This window comes from Garra rufa, chromosome 18 (assembly GCF_049309525.1).
Source record: "Garra rufa chromosome 18, GarRuf1.0, whole genome shotgun sequence".
Lineage (NCBI taxonomy): Eukaryota > Metazoa > Chordata > Actinopteri > Cypriniformes > Cyprinidae > Garra > Garra rufa.
In genome coordinates, this window is record NC_133378.1 from 9,501,717 (window position 1) to 9,525,003 (window position 23,287).

The 23,287-nt window shown below is 39.2% G+C and overlaps 1 protein-coding gene across 1 annotated transcript in view; it reads left to right on the plus strand.

The window, feature by feature from the left end:
- Positions 1–681: 681 nt before the first annotated feature.
- lgr6 (leucine-rich repeat containing G protein-coupled receptor 6) overlaps positions 682–23,287 on the plus strand; it is a 108,171-nt gene continuing 85,565 nt past the window's right edge. Inside the window, exon 1 of the mRNA XM_073823058.1 lies at positions 682–975. Coding sequence (XP_073679159.1) covers positions 782–975 — 194 coding nt within the window. The 5' untranslated portion in view covers positions 682–781. The remainder of the gene's footprint in view (positions 976–23,287) is intronic.

Below are 23,287 nucleotides of genomic sequence, written 5' to 3' on the forward strand. Positions count from 1 at the left end.
GTAAAGAGACACCCTGCTGTACAAGCTGGGACAGCAGAGTAGTAAATCTGTAGTTTGTTTGGCTGAGCATGGGGTTGAAGGGAGCCCGCAACTTAACTCAATTATTGTTGTTCGGGTTATAAAACACCATGTAAGCGTTGCTCCGAGAGAAATGGAGCGAAACAATATTCGTGTATGATTTATATGGAGCAACAGCAGGAGAAGCGGTTGCTGCTTGACAGCTAAATTTGCGTTGCAGGATCTAGGGGAACTTTCCACGAAAGTCTGGAATGCAGCAGTTGTAGAAAAGTAATTACGAGGGAATGGCTGTGGTACCTCTAAAGGTATGATGGGAAGGTTATGTTCGTCTCTACCGCATACAGTCCCCCCTTTCAGAGTTCGGCTCCCCTGCTTTCTTCCAACCATCCACTCCAGCTGCCTGAGGCAGAAAGAGCGCGCGAGAGAAAGTAGGAGGAGTGCTGCACCGGCCGGCTCCACCCTCCGAAAGCTCCGGCCAATCCGAGGAGCGCTGCAAGCTTCCACTACAATAGGTGAATGTCTCCTAAGTGAGATGAGAAGAGAGAGAGAGAGAAGACCTGTGTAAGCCCCTGACTGACTCATTCACCCATGGGAGTTTGAAGTGACAGAATAAATCTACAGAGACGAGGCTCAGGATAACATTTCAGAGAGCTGAGAGCGGACAGACACAAACACACAAACTGAGCTACAGCTGAGTGAGACTGCAAAGAGACAGACAGATATACAGCTCATCCACAGGAAGACAAGAGTTGGAGTCATTGTCATGTTGGTGGTGTTACTGATCCTGCATGCCGTCTCGTGTGCCCATTCTCACGGGCCGCCGGGTGCCGCCGTGCCTGGTAAACAGTGCCCGTCTGCGTGCCAGTGTGAGGAGGATGGCATCCTACTGCTCGTGGACTGCTCCGAACAAGGACTATCCAGTGTGCCGGCTGATCTAAGTCCTTTGACGTCTTACCTGTGAGTACACCCTCCCGCTTCGGTCACCTGCTTTGCTGAAACAGTGAAGGGTTGGGAAAGAGTTCCTGAGGGATGTTTGGTTTGATTACCTTAAAAAGGACGCTGAGAGATTATTGTTTTATGCCTGAATGAGGGGTTTGGAAGATATGAAAGGCTTTAGGTTAATAACAGAGTTCGCTTCTAGACTTTACGTTAGACTTCAACTCAAATATTAATGATTGTTTAGAGGTTAACACAAATTTATATTATAATTTGCTACAAACATATGTGAAGAAATAGGCTGAGAAGAATCTGCGGTTTCATGCTCTCAGCGGTTGCACAAAAGACATTTTGGTCTTCATAAATCATATTTATGCTTGAGCGCACCTGTATCTAATGTAGTCTGTGGCATGTTTTCTTTTATCTTGAGTAGTTTGTTCATGGTTTATTAGGATGAGTGCAAGTCAGGCTACCTGGCATTTGTCTGATTTGACTGCTTCTGCTAAGTGACAGATGGATTTGCGCTAAAATGCCATTGTTTAATTGAACGCATGACCTTCATGTCAACGAGAACCATATGGGAAGTGTTTTTCTCCTCTGCTTAATGCTTATATTTTAAATTATCATTATTATTTGATTTATTTGTCCTGTCCCAATTATGATTATGGGATAAGATGCATTACATTTTTTTCCCCCTTTGACATTTAATTTCTGACCCACTAGTTTAGGATGTGTGACATGCATGTGACCAGTGTTGATGTGCACCTTCACTTAGGACTGTAATACAAACTCCACGCACATTAGCAAAATAATGTTGACCCAAACGGGACACTTTCAGTACAAGCAAACCATACAGAGCGCTCGGCCGTTCGTTACCAAACGTGAAAAGCAATGCTTGTTTCCCATGTGTCCTGTGACAGTTCTCAGTGCAGCGGTATCTGATGGGAACGTGTGTGTAGAGTGATGCAGTGGGGCGCTCCGTACAGTATTGGGTTTCTCCATGTCAGCTGGAAGCCTGTTGGGTTTAAGTCCATGCTAATCGCTAAGGCATGCCATATGTCCCCTGATTGTGAATGATGACGCAAAGGAGGACTCAAATGTTCGCTCATAAAACGTTGTCCAGCTCACGTGAATCAATAACTGGAGAGAGTTGTGTTTCAGGCTTCGGAGGAAGCGTAGCCCATGGTTGGGAATTGGATTGCAAACACATGTACCGCAACCTTTCAAACATATTGAAACGTCTTGAGCAGTGTCTCTGGACAGTTGCAAGTGCATAAGATTGGATCTCTGTTTTATACTGCCAGTGTTATAGGGAATTTTATTGCGTTGTGCAATATATCGCATGACTTCATATTTGAAATGTATTACTTTTATTCAACACTGTAGCTAATTTTCTTATAATTGTATTAATATAATTCTACTTTTTATAGAATCTCAGCCAGTTTTATTGGTCAAACTGATTCCTCCAGGTATTTCTCAAATTTCCATAAAAACTCCATAAAGCTTCATTGGTCTTTGCAAATCAGACCAGCATTCACATTCAATACCGCGTCTAGCACTTTCTTTCTTCCCCGGAGGAGAGCAGATTGATTGTAAATATTGACTGAGCTTTGATGTGCATGTCATTGTTGAGATGTCAAAGTGTGTGTTTAAGCACAACAGGACCGTTCTGCAAGAAAGCTCTGTTCTTCTGACGCCATTTACTCAAAGTGCTCATTCATCGGCTGTCTTTTTTATGCCAAACTTTTAAGAAAAGGGTTTGCATTAGACATGTACAGAACACGCAAATGCTTTCCGGTCCGATTTCTATTGCTTATGCGCTGGCCTGTCATTATTATTCCACTTTGAACAGCTATAACTTTTAAGCCTGGCCAATTGTTGCATTTTCTTTAAGTTATGGGATGTATGGTTGCCTAGCAACCATTGCTTAAATGTGCAATATTTGAAGACTTTAAATTTTTACATTGTTTCTAATTGGGAATACATTTTCCACAAAGATCTATATCTATTCATCATGAACTGCTTTATCAGCACATCTGAGATATTTTACATTTAAATATGGAGATAAGTAAAAAGCATCATATGCTCAGTGGATTAATTCAACATTATGCTTTAATTACTACTTACTTTTTTCTATGCATATAGCAAGCAGCTATTATCCATCACCATTTTATGCATGGCGGCTCTTGCTTAACATTAAAAACAGTTCACAGAGCGAAAAGCAAAGCACAAGTGGGAGCTGTGTGAACGTGCTACTGAGAAAGCAGGCAGCAGCGCTGGACATTCTGCCAGTATTAAATGCCTGTCCTGTCTCGCTCTACAGCGATTGCCCATATGGGACAACAGGTGCCCTGGGGCGCGGAAAAAGTCTGTCACTAAGAGAGTCTGTTTTTGCACTGATTATTGTTTGTTTCTGTTGGTTTCAACAGGAGTGGATGTTAGGTACATCAGATGAAGAAAAGTTTGCTGTTTTGTACACTAACATGAATAACCCTCGCCTAAACACACTGACTGTTGATTGATTTATATTTGTAGATACGGAAGATATAAAAAGCCTGGAAATTAAGTCTTCACACAAACTTTTCACCAGCAGCACATCAGATATATTTTAATTGCATGATCGCAGTACATCCATACACACATTTTACCTCAGCTAATGCTGTTTTGTATCTGCTGTTCAATAGTTCACCCAAAAAGGAAAATGCATTTACTTACCCTCATGTCCTTTTCAAACCTGTATGACTTTCTTTCTTCTGCGAATCACAAAAGAAGACATTTTAAACAATGTTTTTAACTGTTTTTGTCTATACAATGAAAGTCAATGGGGCCTAAAACAACATTAGGCTCCATTGACTTTCATTGAATGGACAGAAATTGTTTTTCAAAATGGCTTTTGTATTTAATGAGGTTGAGTAAATGATGACAATTTTAATTTTTCACCATTTGGCCTTTTTAATGTCAAAATTATGTTTGTCTTTCAGTACAGATGCAGACAGAAGCTTTTTAGCCTTTCAGGAGACTAAAAGGCATACAAGCACTAGTTTGACCTTAGTCGATGATATTTAGTATATTTAGTTTTTAAAAATAAATAAATTTGACAAACTTAGTTTTGAACTTAGTTTTAATGCATTATTTGGCCAACCCAGGATTTAAAAAAACCTACGATAAAGATAAACCCCTTTATTTCAAAGAAAACACTTTTTTTTCTTTTTAGTGCCGAAAACCAGTTAACATGAGGTCAGTTCACCTGAAGATGAGTGCAAGCATCAACCAGCTAAAACATCAACACACAACCAGCTCAAACCTCAAAGCTGTCAGCCCATTCCCTGAAGCCAAGGTCCATAAATTTTCATCTCTCTCAGGGCAATTTTCTACACAAACACAAATTAATGTTGAGCTCGAGCTGAGGGCTGCAGACACATGTTTTCGCTTACTGGCCCGCCTCAACTTCCAGTGCTTTGGCCTTGAAACCTTTTAGAGACAGAAACAAGAACAGAGCGAGTGTGTGAAAGATGCCTTCAAGATCTGAAGTGTGTTGTGTTATCTGATTTGAGGGCCATAAATCTATTTGAGGCCCTTTTGGCTAGTGATTTATATTTTAAGGGTCAAACAGGAAGAGTTAACACCTAAATCACAATTTAACAAATATTACAAACAGCTGGAACAAATTTTATATACACTTATCAATTATAGTTTAGCTCAGTCAATGTGAAATGCTGTCCGCAACCCATTTTACTTCCATAACATATTTATGAACAAATACAGATTATACCTACATATTATTGGTATTATGTCAGTAGAGAATTTGCAAGAAACAAAGTAGGAGACAGATGGGGGCAGAATCAGTAAAGTACCACAAGATTTGAACTTGGGTTGCCAAAGTGTTTCCCACAAGGCTACTGGCTCCAGCTTACTATAATTTGATAAAATATTGACTAAGTGCTGTTGACAAAACAGATGTTAAAAGTATGTTTCATTTTTGAAGTCATAGTTAACCTAGTATTTAGCGCACACAAGTTGCTACGTAGTTTGAATAGAGCTCGCATCATTTCCCAATCTCTTTCCCACCGCTTTCTTGCATCCTTTCCGGGTCCACGCTCTATGCTGTCAATAAAAATGGTAAAAGCATTAGCGAAAACTTTCAGAGGAAGGACTTCTCAGGATCAGGCCTCAGATCTTCGGGGTTGTTTATGCACTTTTGAATCCTAGCGAATTCAACTCTGGCAGCCTACATCATTAAACGGCTCCAAGGGCTCTAATGTTCTCTCCGTTTAACCACCTAAAGCTCTTCAATGAAACAGGGTGATAATGGTCTTTTCATCCTGGCAGTGGTGAACGCTTTGAGCTTTATAATGTGGTAAGTTTGTAGGCTGATCCCTCAGGGGGTGCTAGCAGACAAACTGCACGGACAATCACTCACAGCTTTGATGCTTATGGTACCACTGCAAAGCAACGCAGCGGGATTCACGTAGCGCAAAGAGCTGAGGAATAACATCACAGCTGAGGTGCTTCAGTGGATTTATATTGGTGTACGTATACCCTCCATCAACAGTCCATTACCAAAACCCAGAGTCTCCAAGAAGCAATACTCAAAAGTTAACAAATATATGAAACACATGGACAAATTTGGCATTCTTGCTGACTGTTCCTCAGAGAACGAGAATAAAAACTTTCTTCAAATGAGGCTCCAAATGTCAACGGGATATCTGGAATGGCGAGTTTAATAAAACCTCCAGCTGACGTCCACAGTTTACAGAGATGTACATGTTTGCTGGGGCGAAATTTCACCATGGGTTCGTGACCGAAGCCAGAAGAAGGTGAAAGTAATGTATTATGTCTGGTGGAAGCGGGACGACGGCTTTGACTCTGACCATAGATTTCAGCTCATGGTACCCCAGTGGCCTGTTTACCTGCTATGTGTGTCAGGACAGGTCATGGACAAGGCATCGGGGAGGGAGTTTGATCTTTTCAGAGCATTGGACAATTCAAACAGACATAGGAATCTGCCACACCGATGTGCAATGTAGTGAGTGAGTGAGAGGGGTCAGGATGTACAACATACCCTCCAGGCTGTAGGACAGAACGAGGTATGTTTACACCTGAGAGTGTTATAACCCTACTTAGAACCAAATTACATTCATAATACATAAGCTTTTTCTCACTGCTTCATTTTATGACTTTACTTTTTAAACTTCCCTATACAACTTGGGGAATTTGTGTAGGGAAAAAAACAACACATTCTTTCATAAATTCCTGAAGAGAAAGCCTGAATGGAAAGAAAAACAAATAAACAAAAACAGGCTGTGCATTTTTTTTTCTTCTCCATGCAAAATGTCTTGTCATTAACACACGACTCCATTTGTGTACAAGCTAGTACACATACGGGGAGTCGCAGACTCAACCTCAGCCTCAAACAAACATGGGAGTGATTGTTCATTTCCTTCTCTTCCCGTTACCTAACAGTGAAACGAGAGCAATTAGTGCCCTGTGAAGTCAGCCCGAAAATAGTCAGAGCCCATGCAGGATAAATAAACCAGTGGACCTACCGCAGACTGCCTCATCTCCAGAACATCTTTAAATAGATCCAGAGCTGGAGAAGAAGACCCGAATGCTTCTACTCAGTGCGCTGTAGAAAAGCCAAACCTGAGGAATGAACTCTGTTTGGGACCCCCCAAATATTATGTAGGATTGAGATGTAGAACTCGGTTATGTCATCAACTTCATCATTCCAGGCCACTTCCTTCCTGACTTCCTGATCCATCTTTGAAATTAAGACACAAGGCTTTCCTTTTTTTTTTTGTAGGAAAGAAGGAATGAAATTTCATATCTCAAGTGGTTCTCCTAGACAGCAATCAGATCAAGTAGACAATAAAGTGAATAATTTGCTTTGCTTTTTGAAATGTATGTAAGTTTCAGAAGAGTTTCAATATGTTATCAGATGTGGCAAGACAACAAGATCTGCCATCTTAAGTAGGGCAGTTCAATGTTTTGTATGAGGAACTTCAGGAAAAAATATCTGACAAAGATGATTCTGTAGGGAATCTGAGTGCCCGATCTATGAAAGCGCAACCACTGAGCAATAAAATTTTCCTGTGGCTTCTGGTGAGGGAATAACAATTGAATCAGTGGCTAAGTGTGGATTCTGTCCTTTTCAATGGCAGAGGATCATAAATCACCCCTTGGGCAAGCTTGACAATCCATCAGAGACCTCTATGGGGGTCTGTGTGGGGGTCTCTTAACCTGTGGTTAAGTCTTTAGCCACATTTCAACATAGGCTCTTTGGATCTGACAGAAGCTATAAACTGTGCTTTTGAGGTGACATGTTCTCACCCCCTCAAACACCACTGGAAACCTTAAGGGAGGACAATGGCTGGGAAAGAAGATACCAGAATCCTGTTCATTAAGTGGAAATGCTAGATACAGAAGCTCAGATTTCAGATTCATGAACCTAACCGTAAAGAAGTCCGGTCACACCAAAGCGGGAATGGTTAACTGCTCATCCAGAGGTGCTTGGTATCCACAAATGTGAGAAGATGTCTACTCAAATAAAGGAGCAAATTAAATCTTCAGAGTTTCCAAATAGATTACATGCATACAGCTTACAGCATTACACAGTCCCCCCTAATGCTTTTTTAATGAGTTTGTTTACATTTGCTGCATTGAGAATATACAACTCATCCAAGATTGCAATATGTGGACCAGGAAGGACCGCTGGCCAGACAGAGGCAGGCTCGTAGCAGGAATTTTAAACTGAGATTTTCCTTATCTGAACTATTTAGGGCTGTGCCTTGCATCAGGAAAGATTTCTCATTGAATCCTGGTTACTATCTATGTATCAGGCTTATTTGAGAAGGTTTCCTCACCAAACTAGGAAAGGGAAATCGCATAACCTGCTTCCCTGTTACTACCGAAGGAAGATTTGCGTCAAACGTTATTAGTGCAGCAACTGGAAATATTCTGTAATCACACAAAAAAATTTAAATTCATCTAGGAATGCAAGTTGGAGTGACACTTTTTTTTAGACTTCTGATAGACTGCTCTAGTTTATTATGGGCTTTGGGGTCTAGCAGGGAAAAGATGAGAGAATGGTTGCTTAAGGAAGGAGCCATGAAGTATGCATAACATGTCGAAGTCGCATCACTCACAGCTGCACATCTCTGAAAGATGTAGAGCTACAGTCCAAAGAAATCTATTCAGTGCCCACTGCGTCATAAACCAGCCAACTAAACTCATACAGTACCTCACATGCAGAAGTGGTGTCCTTAAACTGTGAGGAATATACACATCAGGAGCCTTGTAAATAAGTTATTTGAAAATCACAACTACATAGAGTTGTGCCAAAGAAAACGAGTGCATTGGAAGAACAATTGAAATCAAAGCCAATTTTTGCAATAAACAGAAAATAACCGCTTGTTACCTGGAAGGATGGACCCGGAAAGATCTGCTCAGTTTCCAGTAATGCCATTAAGAAACTCTATTGCAGGCACGAACCTTGCGGTCTATAAAGGTACAATTCTTCATGACTTAAACCACTGCAAGTTTTTACTTGCCAAACTGCTGGCGAACATCAAAGGTATAGGCGAAAAGGCATTACAGATGATTTGCCACTTTGAATAAAGACAGTTGTTCTGCTTTGACTTGAGAATAAAAAAAGAAAAAATGCCCAGCATACAGTATCTGATGAAAATAAATAAAAAGAATAAGAGCTGATGCTGAGGTCACCATCTGAAATTTGTGTTTCAATGTGTTCCATTGGCTTTGACATGCAGATTAGGTTTCCCAACTCTAAGCAAAACTCAAAGCAAATGTCAATGGAAAAACTTTGTCATTTGCCTATTGAACAATCTTTATCTGTAAGAACCATTTCCCATGGCCAGCCTCCTATGAAGTCCGGCAAGGCATCTCGTACATCTTCTTTAGAGTCTGCAGGGACATGGTGAGCTCCAGCCAGTGAAGAGGAGAGACGGAGAGGGCGTTTCTCCGCCCGACCTGCAGCTGTCTCAGCTGCTCGCCACTGGGGACACCAGGAAATTTATTGCAATAATCATCTCTCTAGGCAACACATTAAATAGCACACTCCTGCTTTGAAAAGGCTTTGAAAGACGTTCTCTTTGATACTTGATTAGAGAGTGAAGTTTTCAGGAGGTGGCAAACAGTCTTAACATGTAGAGAGATGTTGGATATTTTTTTTCTTCCTTTTGTGATAAAGCAGTTGATTGGTTAGTTTACTATATATGAAGGGAGTAATTGTTGAGTTTGCATATCAAATGTTGAAGGGACCCAGACTGTATTTTCGATCAGCTTTTACGTTTGCATCATATTTACCTTTATTCCTTAATATTCAACCTCCACCTTTCCACATTTCTACCAGAAGCTGGTCAGAGTGGTTTAGTGTAAACTCGTATATGTCAAAAAGGAGTTTTTGTTTGTAAAAGGCTGAAAAGAAAAAAAACGACAGATTGGGCCCAGTAATGATTTATCGGTCGTTCCAGATGAACGGCAAGTAGAACATGCTGAATGCATCACAAAAATGAAAACACGTGTGATTTACTTAACTCTCTTTGCAGCACAAAAGTCACTTGTAGACTGAAATGAAGTCTGGGCAACATCTGAAACATTACTTTAAAAGTTATGAACATACTTTAGGAGAACTAGGCTTGAGATATTGTAAAGTTTTAACATCGATTAAACTGCAAGAATAAGTCTGAGCTTTTTTGAGCAATGTTGCTTGGGCACTTTCCCATTGAGAATGGGCAACAAATTTCTATTTGGTTACTTTAGATCGGTCATGGGCCCTGTGTCTCACCTGGTTGCCTGTTGACTGCAACATTGCCCAAAATTGCCCAGAATCATTGCTCAAAAATGTTGCCCTGTGTGTCATCAGTCTTAGACCATAAGTGTTTCGGGATACTGCAAGTGTTGGGGCTGCACCCTAGCAGCTAGTGTCTTTATCTAGCCACAGTGGATTAAATCTGGCTTGCAATGTTTTCAGTCACCCCCTCTTGTGTCCTTTCCCTGTCTGCCTCAAGTGTTTCCAGTCCTGTTCCTGGAGGACCACTGTCCAGCAGAGTTCAGATCAAACCCCAAATAAACACACCTGAACCAGCTAGTGAAGGTCTTCCTAGTGCAACCCCTACACCCGGGTCCTACTCGCACCGGGTTTGAGCGGGTCTCTGGGATGGGAGGCAGGCACACTCCCAGAAGCGGTAGGTGCTGCGTAGGTAAAATCTCACACTAGCGACTAGCCTCGTTAGTGTGAGATTTTACCTACGCAGCACCTACCGCTGGCCTCTGTTACACTCAGCCCCCTAAACCTCACTCCCATCCAGGTCACGGCACCAATGTAACACCTACACCCGGGTCCTACTCGCACCTGCTCCAAGCAGGTCTCGAACCTGGGTAAACCGCATACGAGGCGGGCACACTAACAAGGAGGCTAAAGACTGCAGCCTCTAGCGTCTGTCACTAGTGTTCCTCTTGAGATCAGGGGAGTGAGGTTTTACCTGTGCAGCACCTACCGCTGGCCTCTGTTACATAGGCATATTAGAAATATTCAAGCAGGTATGCTGATGCAAGTTAGAGCTAAAGTCTGCAGGACAGTGGACCTCAAAGACTGAGAAACTAAAACTAGACAGACAAGTGAATTTACAGTGAAAACTTTTGCACATAGTATTTATTCACCTTAAAGACCTACAGCATATCAGTTTCTAGTCTTTTCAGAATGTTTTGACAGAATGTTCTGAGGCATTTAAGTCCTGATTAGGCTGAATGAAATAGAAAATGATGGAAAACTATACATCATGTGGCTAGTAGCCTCATCTCAGCTCGTAATTTTAACTTGAACCGCTCTCTTTGGCAGTTTTGACAGAATGTTAATCCACACATCAGTCCTGATGTGCAATTTCATGGATATGTTTTTATGTCATGTGCAGTTCATGAGACAGTTCAGAGGTCGGTCTGTCCTTCCACATAGTTTTTCTCTATTGCTCATCCACTCTATTTACTCATCCCTTCACTCTCAAATATTTGTGGCTCGGTCTTCCACAGAAAGAGTAAGAAGCTCATGTCTTTCTGTCTTCTTTTCTCGTTTTCTCCCTTCGCGACCGCAAATTGTTGTCATTATGTGACGCATTGCAGTGGTGATGGCTAACCAGAGTCTGGCCTGTGGAGAAAACCACGACAAGCGAATTAAGAGCTGAGGGAAATTGAGGTCCTGTGTGTGTGCGTGGACCACCCAGACTCTCATAACCAGAGGGTGAGACCACAAGCAGGAGCGACTCTGACTCTGTTCTGCCGCCCGCATCTCGGTCCCTCACTTTCTGTCTATATTTAGATCTATTTGTTTCTCCTTTGTCTCCTTCTCAATCGCTCTTTCGACTTGGTTCTCTTGGTCTCACACTCTTATCTTTGCGGTCGTATAAATTGAAGCCAAACCCATGAGACCCTATAAGTTAATTTCATTGGGCACTTCACTTATATGCTATGTAATTTAATGTGCTCAATCTATTTTATGGTTATATATACAAAAAAAGGAACATTTTATTACTTAATGGCTGTTTTTTATAGTTTAATAGAAGTAATAGGGTTCTCAGTTGCATGATTGTCTCAGATGTTTTTCCTAAAATTAAAAATAGACACCAATAAGACAATTGTTGACATGACGTAAGTAAATTTTAGCAAGATTCGGTCTTGGTTTTATTATCATAATCCCTGAGGATGTAGCAAATCTGTGCTTTTGGAAATCATGAACACACATTTCTATCAAAGTCGGAAATGTTCGCATGTGTCTTGGCCCTAAGACTTCCTCTTAGGTTCCCCTCTTCCGCATTGCATTCCTCTCCATAAAGCAAAAATGGTTTCCATGCGGATTGCCCATTATGTCAGTGGAGCGATGGTTATCGTTCCTGACCCAGGTCAAGGCGCACTGTAAACAGGACTGTGTTCAGAGGCGGGGTGGTTGAGGAGAGGAGCCACGCTGAAGCCAGACGACGGGACAAGCCCACTATCAGCCCCAGCATCAGGCTGCTGGCTCCAGACTGCTCCCTCTCAAACTCCTTGCAGACCTGGAGCCTCCCACCCCCCATCTTACCGGGGAGGGAATGGGTGTTGGTTTGGGTGTTGGCTTGTGGCTGATTCTCAATGTGGCTATTGAATCCACAATGCATGGTGGATAAAAACTTTACAGCTAACCTGTTACCTGGCCTTTGATGATAACTTACAAAGATCACTTATGAAAAGCAATGGTAATGTTAGTTGTTTTGCATGTCACAGTGTATCCGGGTTCAGTAAGTTGCACTCTATATAGAGCGTACACAAATTCTTTGACATAAAATTCATCAGTAATACCCCAGGCATGTTTTTTAAGCTTTTACTTCTCTTGGCTAAATATGACTACAGGGATTTTCTGGGACATAAAACACAAAACCTATCCACTTTTTTCTTCAATGCGAAAGTAAGCCTTACACTTAGAATAACGAGATAACGTTAACGAGAAAAATAACAACTTGAAGTAACTGGTAAAACAGTTTGCACTACAAACTAGTGCGTTCATAATTAAGATAATACATTAAAATATCAAGCAACAAAACAAGCTGTTTTGTACAGCTAAAAACAGCTGGACGTGGATGACACCAGAAGCTTGACCCATACAATTTACAAATGGCTGCAGCCGCTCCTATGAGAAAAAAAGATGGATTCACTTGCTTGCCTTTACAGCCTTGTGCAAACTATTCTAATTCACACTATTCAAACTTTTTAACTTCTAGATTTAAAAAAAAAGACTAAAAGAGTCTGATGTTTAGTGGAGGTGATGTTACCCACCATGATATATTTATTTTTAGCCAGAAGTATAGCTTTTTACTGCTGGCTTTGAAGTGCCTAGAAAATGTACAAGATTTGTGAAGATTATCTTCATGAATAAAACACCTGAGAACCATAAACATTTATTGGTGACAGAGTTTTGTTTCTGCTATAATCCAAAAACAAAAGAAAAATCCTGTTGGCTTTTTGCCGAGTTTCTAGCCTTTCATTGGCATCCCCATTGAAAAAGAATTGCAATATTTTGATACTTTTTTGGACACTGTTATAGATATATTTTGATTATATAAATTGGCGCACAAAAGAGTGATTTATTTGTGAACCTGGCACCAGTCTAAACAGCAGATACAAAGCATTTTATGGAATATTATGAAATATTATCAGAAAAAGTCATTCTCAGCCCAGTATACATAATTTAAATTGTCAGACATCAGTTTTATTTTGGTCCAGCTATTAATTTTTCTCCATTTAGTGAACTTTAGTGGTGGCCAAAAGTGACATGCGGCTAGTTCTTTGTCCTTTGAAGCTGCATTAAAACTGCAATTTGGACCTTCAACCTACTGAACCCCACTGAAGTCCACTATATGGAGAAAAATTCTGGAATGCTTTCCTCAAAAACCTTAATTTCTTTTTGACTGAAGAAAGAAAGACATGAACATCTTAGATGACACAGGGGTGAGAAAATTCTGTAATCTGTAAATTTTTATTTTGGATTGAACTAATCCTTTATAGATTAAAAATGAAAAATCATATCATTGTGGCACATATTGTGTTTATCGGCTTAATATGGTCATAACCTGAGTTTGGATATAATGTTGCATATAACAAGGATGGGATATAGCTTAATTTAGAGCAATTTACACAAGTCTGACATTAGCATGTCGTGGCTGGCATTTTGAGTTTGTGTTTTAGCTTTTATATATATATATATATACAATGTGTTATCCCACAGGATCCATGTAAGTGCATTACTGTAAATGTAAGTTTTGCTTTCTGTCACTTAAAAACATGCTAAAGATGTTTGCAATAGAGTTTTTTATCCCACTATTTTTAAGTATGTGTAAACCCATAGTCTGAAAGCACTGAATGTGTACATAGTGCGCTAATATGCGGTGAGAAGCAGGTACATTCAGAAAGTCACCAATTCTCCCTTTGAAGACTCAAAGGAAATGTGTTGACAGGGAGTCTGTTGAGGAGGACAGGGTGCGGTTTGATGTTCACGAATGCTCACATTGCTGCCGGCTCAGTGTGTGTTTGGCTGCGGGCCAGGACGATGTTGTTAGAGAACAGCACTGAGTGAAAGATAGATGCCTGTAATTACTCAAGTGCCAGTACATTGAGGAGCCCGCAGAGTTCAGATGACCACAAAGTCTCTATTAGAACTTGTTTTGGTGACACTGAGGCTACAGTATTAGTTAAGCACATTATAATGGATTAAAAATCACAGTAAAGACATTTATAGAATGACTTCTGAAGGATGTGACATTGGAGTAATGGCTGCTTAAAATGTGGCTTTCCATCACAGGAATAAATATACTAAATATATTGAAATAGAAAAAAGATCCTGAACTTTTGAACTGTTGTGTATGCATCCAAAACACCCCAGCAACACTATTACAACAATCCCTCTAGAAAACTGTCTTTGATCTTAGCTTTCTCTACGAGTCTTTTCGACATATGCATGATTTATCTCAGCACAACCAAATGCCACCAAAATCAGTAGAGAATCAGCCTCTGTCTGTGTGCTGCCTATGAGTTTCATTACTCAATTAGGAATGACAACATTAGTGTTGGTTCATAACCTCTAGATTAGTGGATGGCCCTCATCCCAGGACATTATGGTGACTGCACAGTTCATCAGCGACTTCTTCAACATTTCTTAGGCGGATAGAAAAACAAGTTTTTGACAGCAACAATGGAGTGGAGAATTTAATAACTTCCTTCTGCATTCTTATTGAGATCAACAGTCTGCATTCCTTTTGTCAAATTAAACAGGCAAATAACTGTGGAGGGTTGTACAGATGGCATAAACAATCATTTATTACCAATATATATTAACAATAGAAGACAGAATAACAATCATCTGCCAATAGCGACAATAAAACAGAAGTTTTCCCGTTAATTGTCTAATTTTTCAGCATGTTTTGGGAAACTTTAGTGCTAGTGCTTTAGAGTCTAACACTGTGACTAAGCACTAACTGTGCTTGTGTTAACATAAAAGTGATGCATTCTCCTGTTCAAAAGACTATAAGTAAACCATTTATAGGTCGATTTGTTTTTTGTGGTGCACATAATTGCTGTTTGTTTGAGAATTCCATCCAGACTTGCACAGCAACAGCCCAACCAATGGCATAAGTTTGGGGCGGGGCTATAGGTTTGCTAACCAATGGCAGATTGGTGAAGTGTTTGGAAAACCTGTTTGAAAACAGTAATTAGTTGCGCTGCCTGACTTAAAGAATTGTATGTGGGTTAGAAATTTTGTCTGACATATACCATCAAATTATCACAACCGGCTGGCTCATTCTGCTTCTCCAGAGTGGCTGCACGAGGTCTGAAGATGACACAGCTGTTTCACGAATGGCCAGATTCACAGATGACAAAGTGTTTTGTGTTTATTTTGACAACTTCAGTTGCACTAACTTGAGTAAAAACTCATGTAACCTTAACATTATGTTGCCATTGTATTAAAGTCAGCATGAAATCAAAATTTATTTTTTTTGGCTTTTAGTATGAATATTTTAACGTAAGGTTATCTAAAAGCTAGTGTGTTTCAAAACAATGACAAAATTCGCATTTACAAGATATTAGCATTCAAAACCTACAGTTTCTAACTTCCACCAATAGGTATCAACGATTTTGATCACATCACCCTGCACTTCAGCTTCTTATCAAAATTTCTGTCCAATCAAATGATCTAGAATCTGAAGTGTCCTGCCCACTACATTATAATTAGACGCTGAAGCTGCAGCTAAAATTGGTCACTTGTTCACATAGTTAATATTCTCTGTATGGCGAATGGCACGTAGTGCACTATTTAGGGGGTAGGGAACGATTCTGAGTGTAAATATGCTTTCTATTGGATTGCACTGTCATGTGAACTGATCATATACGTGAATCGTCTCAGACCATAAAATGCATCAGACTTATTTGAATTCTATACAGAATGCTATATTTAATAGTGATATGAATGAGTAACAGTTTAATATTGAATCTAAAGGGGGAATCTATTAGACTGTGGCTGTCATACGCTGTCAAATGCGGCTTTACCAAACTCAATGGCTCTGGCCTAAGCTGTGATATAAACGAAATGCTTTTGGATATTTTAAAAAGGGGGCGATGCTACTTGATATGTTCAGCCCTGTCTTTCTGTTTCAGTTGAATATACGTCAACACATAGAATAAAGATTTGTGTTTCAAATCACTTCGGTGGACCTTTTAAGCAGTAGATTAAGTATTGAATGAAAAACATTTTTTTTAATGAAAACATCTGAAATGTTGGTGAATATGACATATTTCATCTTATCTACTTTATTTGTTATAAAGTATGCAAGTGTTTTTTGGGAAACAAGAGTGTCACTCTGGGAAGCAGAAAGTGTCCAACTTAGGAAGCATTGACATGATATCGTTTTCAACTTTTTTATGTTTTGGCCATTCATTTACATGACAACAGTATTTTTGGAGCCTGAAAATTCTAACTTTTGCATAATAGGTTTCGGGGGAAAAAATACCGAAATATCATCTCTGTAAACTACAAAAATGCACATTTGTGCAAAACTGAGCAAGTAGACATGTAATACAGCATTTTTGGCCATTTTTACAGATCTGTGTAAACAGGAATTGCTTTGACAATTTTGTCTTTTGTAAACTTTTCCATTTTCAGTACATAGTTGTCGTGTAAACACTTTTAATGTCTTCATTTACAACTCAAACAGCTGCAAACAGCAAATCCAGCCACAGCCGAAGTCAAACACAACTATTATTTTTGCCTTTGGTGCTCCTAGTGACTCAGAAATTCCATTATTTTTACTCAGTCTGACCCATAAAAGGTTGCAAACTTGTGTTATCACATTGTTTGACTTGAAAACACTTGAATCTAATTAATTCAATGTAGACGTTACCACTTCAAAGGGTTAGTTTACCCAAAAATGAAAATTAGCCAATGATTTACTCATCCTCAAGGCATCCTAGGTTTATATGACTTTCTTCTCTTAGTTAAATCCATCCGGAGTTATATTAAAAATCTTCCTGACTGTTCAACAGTCCAAAAGAAGTCCAATAAAGCACATACATACATAATAAAAAGTGCTCCACATGGATCCAGGTGGTAAATATAGGCCTCCTGTAGTGAATCAATGCTTTTTGTAAGAAAAATATTCATATTTAAAATGTAATAACCACTTTTCACCTGTCATACTGATGTTGCTGATCTTCCGAAAACGAATGTTTGTTTACAGGAGCAAAGGAAGCAAAGTTTCCTTATATTAGCAAAGGACAACCAGTCTCATATTGGCTTATATTGAAATCCTCAGACATTTTTCTTTACAAATCCTTGATTTGTCCTTCTAATTTGTGACCAGTGTTTTGTTCTCTAAACTCTTAAAAATAAAGGTGCTTAACGATGCCATAGAAGAACCTTTTTTGTCTAAATGGTTCCATAAAGAACCTTTAACATCTAAAGAACCTTTCTGTTTCACAAAAGGTTCTTTGTGGCGAAAGAAGGTTCTTCAGATTATAAAAAGGCAAGAAAGAGATGGTACTTTAAAGAACCTTTGACTGAATGGTTCTTTAGTGGAACCAAAAGTGGTTCTTCTATGGCACCACTGTGAAGAACCTTTTAAAGCACCTTTATTTTTAAGAGTGTACTCTGCACTTCTTTGTTCATCACTTCTCATCGGCGGATGTGCAACACATACATCCTACGCCATTTGCCCAGAACAGCTTTCGTCTATGACAGTAAGCGCAAGCTAGAGAAAAGTGATTATTATGTTTTAATTATGGATATTTTTCTTACAAAAATGCATCAATTCACTACAGGAGACATTTATTCACCCCCTGGAGCCATGTGGAGCAATTTTTATTATGAATCGATACACTTTATTGGACTTGTTTTGGACCGTTGAACAGAGACACCCACCCACTGCCATTTTAAAGCTTTGAAGAGCCAGGGCATTTTTTTAATATAACTCCGACTGGATTCAACTGAAAGAAGAAAGTCATATACACCTAGGATGCCTTGAGGGTGAGTAAATCATGAGCTAATTTTCATTTTTGGGTGAACTATCAGCACACTCTAGGCAGTTTGTTGATGTCTGAGCGACACTTGATGCACTCACTCAATAAAAGTCCCTCAGGAGCTAAAGATGCAGTGGCATTGTGAACAAACACAATGCAGCTTCCGCTGAAGACAAAGGTACATTTATATTCCTGGGGAAAGAGGTGGCAGGCATGAGGTTTCATTCGCCCCACCTTTAAGATGTACATTGCCCTGGGACAGATGCTAGATGACAGGGTTATTACAGCAACAATAGCTTTAGTAAGGGCGGAGGGAGAGACAAAGAGGAGAGCTAGGCTTAGTCACAGCGATATTTCCTGTTTCTGTCAAAGGAATGAAGAGAGCTAAGGTGTCAGTGTCAATGTTTGCGCTCACGGTTTGAGATTGCGGAGTTGATACAAGGTGATGATGGGAGGGCAGGAAGTGTGAGGTGATGATACGGTGGGACTTGCCCAGTCTGTACTTGTAGGAGTTGCCTTAGAACAGGTTTGTTTATTGAAGTTAGTTTGTGTATGAGCAAACAAAAGATGTTGCCTTCGGTTTTCTCGGATCTCGGATTCTCAAAGGTTTCGCGATTACTCCCACAGGGTAAGATGTGCACGCTCACATTGCAGAGATTCCTCCTGCGCCATGGAAATCTGCCGGACCCCTGTCCTGTCATCAACCCCCATTCTCTCCCGCCACAAAGGGGGCATTGTGTTCAGTCCCAGACCCGGGCAGACTGTCCTCAAACCAATCATGTTTGGCAAAGTGAGCCTCGTTAGAACAGAAGGATTAACAGGAAGATGAGAGCTGGAGTTGCTGACAAGATGATGTGTACAGGAACTCCTTTAAAACCTTCAATGAGAAGCGGTCTGATATGCACGTAATATGGACCTTATCACAGAAAGCATCTCAAAACGTCTTCTCTTTAAAGCCTTCACACAGAAATTAACATTTTATCATTATCTGCTCACCACCATGTTGTTCCAAAGTTCATAACCTGTTGTTGTTGTTTTTTTTTTACAAAGAAGAATTTTTGAAGAATGTTAATGCAGCTCAAATCAAGACAATCCGATTTTTTGTTAGTAATAATAATAAGAAGCAATATTTTTACATTTTAATAAAATATAATTTTAACCCTCTGGGGTCTGAGGGTGTTTTGGGGCCCTGAAGAAGTTTTGACATGCCCTGACATTTGTGCTTTTTTCAGTATCTTAAAACATTTTAATGGTTAAAGTCAGATTACATTGTACGCACACTACAAGCCCTAGTGCTGGACGAGTTTCAGTGCTTAAAAGGTATGTAAAAATATATTTTTCTAAGAAAATGACTGAACGTTTCGGTAGACAAGACCCTTCTTCGTCGGCTGGGATTGTTTACAGCCATTTAAACTGCATTTAAACGGCATTTTAAAGATTCAAAAATCGGGGCACCATTTAAGTCCATTATATGGAGAAATTTCCAGAAATGTTTATCTCAAAAAACATAATTTCTTGACGACTGAAGAAAAAAGACATAAATATCTTGGATGACAGGGGGGTGAGTAAATTATCTGTAAATTGTTGTTCTGAAAGTGGACTACTCCTTTAACACAATTTCCTAGCTCTCAGAGTATTTCCTCAAATCTCTAAGCTGGTTTGCCTGAGTACGGTACATCTTGAACCCAAAAGACGACTTTGTCAGCATGCTTAGCATGACGTGGCAGGCCGCAGTCAGCACGCAGCGAGGGCCCAGCTCTCCGTAAACTCCCCTCCCACCCATCCAGGGCTCAGATCTGTGGCCAAGTGTGGTGAGTAAAGCCTGCTCAAAGCTCTCTTCCAGCAGCGGCCAGATCCGCTGGCAGGCAGGTGATAAATAGTCCCAGCGTTAATGACACTTAATGCTTGCCCAAATCCCTGCAGTAGCATCAAAGACGATAAGAGTCCCTGTGCTAATGCCACTCTATGGAAGGAAGGATTACACGGCAGAGAAAAGGAGAACGCGGTGACGAGACAACGGTGAGCGGGAAGAAAAGCGGGAGATCACAGCGACACTTAGAGCCAACAAAGGCAGCGGGAGACGTGGAGGAATGCGTTTTTGGTGGAGGACCAGGAGGGGCTGGGTGCAGGGGTCCTGGGATGGAGCAAGGGATTAAGACACTCGAAATGTCTTCATTAAAGCAAAAGTTCAGCCAGAAATGAAAATTCTGTCATCATTTACTCACCCGTATGACGATCTAAACCAATTGGAACAAAGTTTGTTTTTGAACAGTTATGGTTACAAACACGTATTTTAAGTGTGTTTTGATGGCCAAAACTAGGCCATTTGAAAATTTCAATTGGTGTCATTATTCTGTAAGTATCATAGAATTGGTTTAAATGGGTTGTTCTCTTATTTCAAGTCGTCTGGAGTCAAAGGGCAGCTCTGTATGACAAACTGACCCAAAATTCATTATTCAATGAAAATCTTTCACTCAGTCTGTCCGATTCAAGAATGAATCATTCCAGCCGGTTATGTGAATCAGAATCAGATCAACCAAAGTTTTAAAGATCAAAAGAATGATTCATTCACAAAAGTATGATTCATTCACAAATCTGACATTGTTACTTCTCACATGAAAGCGAGGAGAGATTTTCATTTTTTTAAAGTAAATAACTTTGGACTGTTCTCACACAAATATAATAGGCATGACTTCATCGTAAGGCTTGGAATATATTGCATGGTTTGTTTGTATGACGTTTTCATGGTGCATTTGCATCCAATTTTTAATTTATTTCATTCAATTATACTGGTTTAAAAGGAAAAGATGTAGTGTCATTTCCATGCCCTTGTAGACTGGAGGAAAATGAGGGAGAGAAACCGATATGGAGATTGTTTGAAGGACACAGGCACTTTAAATAGAGTCCTCTTGGAAAGCGCTGGCTGAGGCTTAGGTGTCACACACATTGTCCCATTTCAGAGAGCTGCAATGTGGCAACAGCGCAACTGGCAAGCGGTTCAGACAGAGTCCAGAAGTTCTTTCTTACTAAATTACAAATCAGTAAGAATCGCACATTAAATAGCAGATGAGATGCTTAAACTGTCGTCTCGGATTCCAGAGACTTTGTTTTGTGGGTAAGATGATCTTTAAGAGTTCTTGAAAGAATCAGTGATGGAATTCTGCTATAATCCAGGTATTTTCATTAGGTAATTGCACATCTCCCTTCAACAATATGATTCAAATGCCTTTGCATTTACTAGCCTTCAACAGTGGTGGACGAAGCACACAAATCAAGCACTTGAGTAAAAGCGCAGATGCCCTAAAAAATACTACTCTAGTAAAAGTACTCATTTTCAGTTTTACTTGAGGAAAAGTATGAAAGGACTTGACTTTTATTTTTTTGCAGATCTATGGACCATGTTTATTATTTCTTCTATCCAGCACTAGTCAGACTAGTCTTTAATCAGACATTTAATATGTGACATTTGTAGCAATAGCCAACAATATATTAGAATATTAGGTAAGGATCATGTTCCATGATAATATTTTGTAAATATTCTACTGTAAATATATCAAAACTTAATTTTTGATTAGTAATGTGCATTGCTAAGAACTTCATTTGGACAACTTCAAAGGCGATTTTCTCAATATTTTGATTTTTTTGCACCCTCAGATTTTCAAATTGTTATAATTCTCAAAATATTGTTCAATTCTTACAAACCATACATCAATGGAAAGCTTATTTATTCAGCTCTCAGATGATGTATACATATCAGTTTAAAAAAACAGACCCTTATGACTTGTTTTGTGGTCCTGGGTCACAAATGTATTGATCTGCAAATAAGAAACCTTATTTTATTACCAACACTTATGTTAAAACATTAAACTTCAATACAATCAAATATCAAATTAAGTGTGCATACAAATGAAACATACCATATAGCACTTTGAAAATTAGAGAAAAGCTCAATTGTGTATAAGTATGTAATGACAAATATATAAATGTTGAATAGGGAAAAATGCATTGATGGAAATACTATACAGACATACTGGTTTAATATCATTCAAAAATACTACAGCAGCAGGAAAGATGCATGGCTATTAAGCATTGCATTATTTTACAGTACCTAAAATTGCAATACAGATGGTGACAAACAAATGCGGACATGTCCACATTCAAGCATGCCAAAGGGTTTTAACAACTCATCCTCTTACAGCAGATTTACGTCATAAATAACTGACTGTCATGAACCAAATATGATTTTTGCTTGCAATAATCAATGCTAAAAGTGAGGATTAGTGACTTACATTTTGTGTTAAATGTCTCACCTGGGGGGTGAAAGCTTTCTGAATTTGAAGATTAGGGTAAATTAACAGAAACTAAAATGGTCTTTTAGGCAAAAAAAAAAAAAAAAAATGTCCACATATTCACTCTGTTCAAAAGTTTTCACCCCTGGCTCTTAATGCATAAGTTTTCCTTCTGGAGCATCAGTGAGCGTTTGAACCTTCTGTAATAGTTGCATATGAGTCCCTCAGTTGTCCTCAGTGTGAAAAAATGGATCTCATAATAGTTGGAAAGAGTACAAATACACAAAAATGCTGACAAAACCAAAAAAATTGTGGGACCTGAAGGTTTTTTCTGAAGAACAGCAGGCAGTTTAACTGTTCGCGACAAACAAGGGACTAGTATTAAAAAAAAGGGACAAGTATTAAAAACCAAGCGTATGTAAAGTTTTGAACAGGGTCATTTTTATAAATTCAATTATTATTTTCTCTTGTGGACTGTATGTAAATGCCTTTATGTGAAATATCTTATTCAGGTCAGTACTAAATTAAATATAACATGCCTTTTGTATGAACATTTTGCAGATTCTGCAAGGTATATGTACACTTCTGACCTCAACTGTATTAGAAGGCACCCTAAACAATGTTGTTAAAATACTTTTAAAAGAAATGCATAACAATATTGCATTGCTGCATTACTTAATTACTTTTAATGGAAAGTAATGCATTATGTTATTTTTGCATTGCTTTTTGTCACCTGAGCTGGGCTATGTTATTTATTTTTAATAACAAAAATCCCAAAAGTTATATTTTTGACAACTGTAAAGGCCTTTTCACACCAAAAGTGAAATTAATAAGCCTTAGGCTAAAGAAAGCACCTCTGTGCTCAGGAGACATGTCAGTGTATGAATGTCATATCAGTGAATAAATCAAATCAATCTGCATTACTTTTTTGAAAAAGTAACTCCGATGTAAATTTAAAAGTAATGTTTTACTTTATTATTACTTAAAAAAGTAAT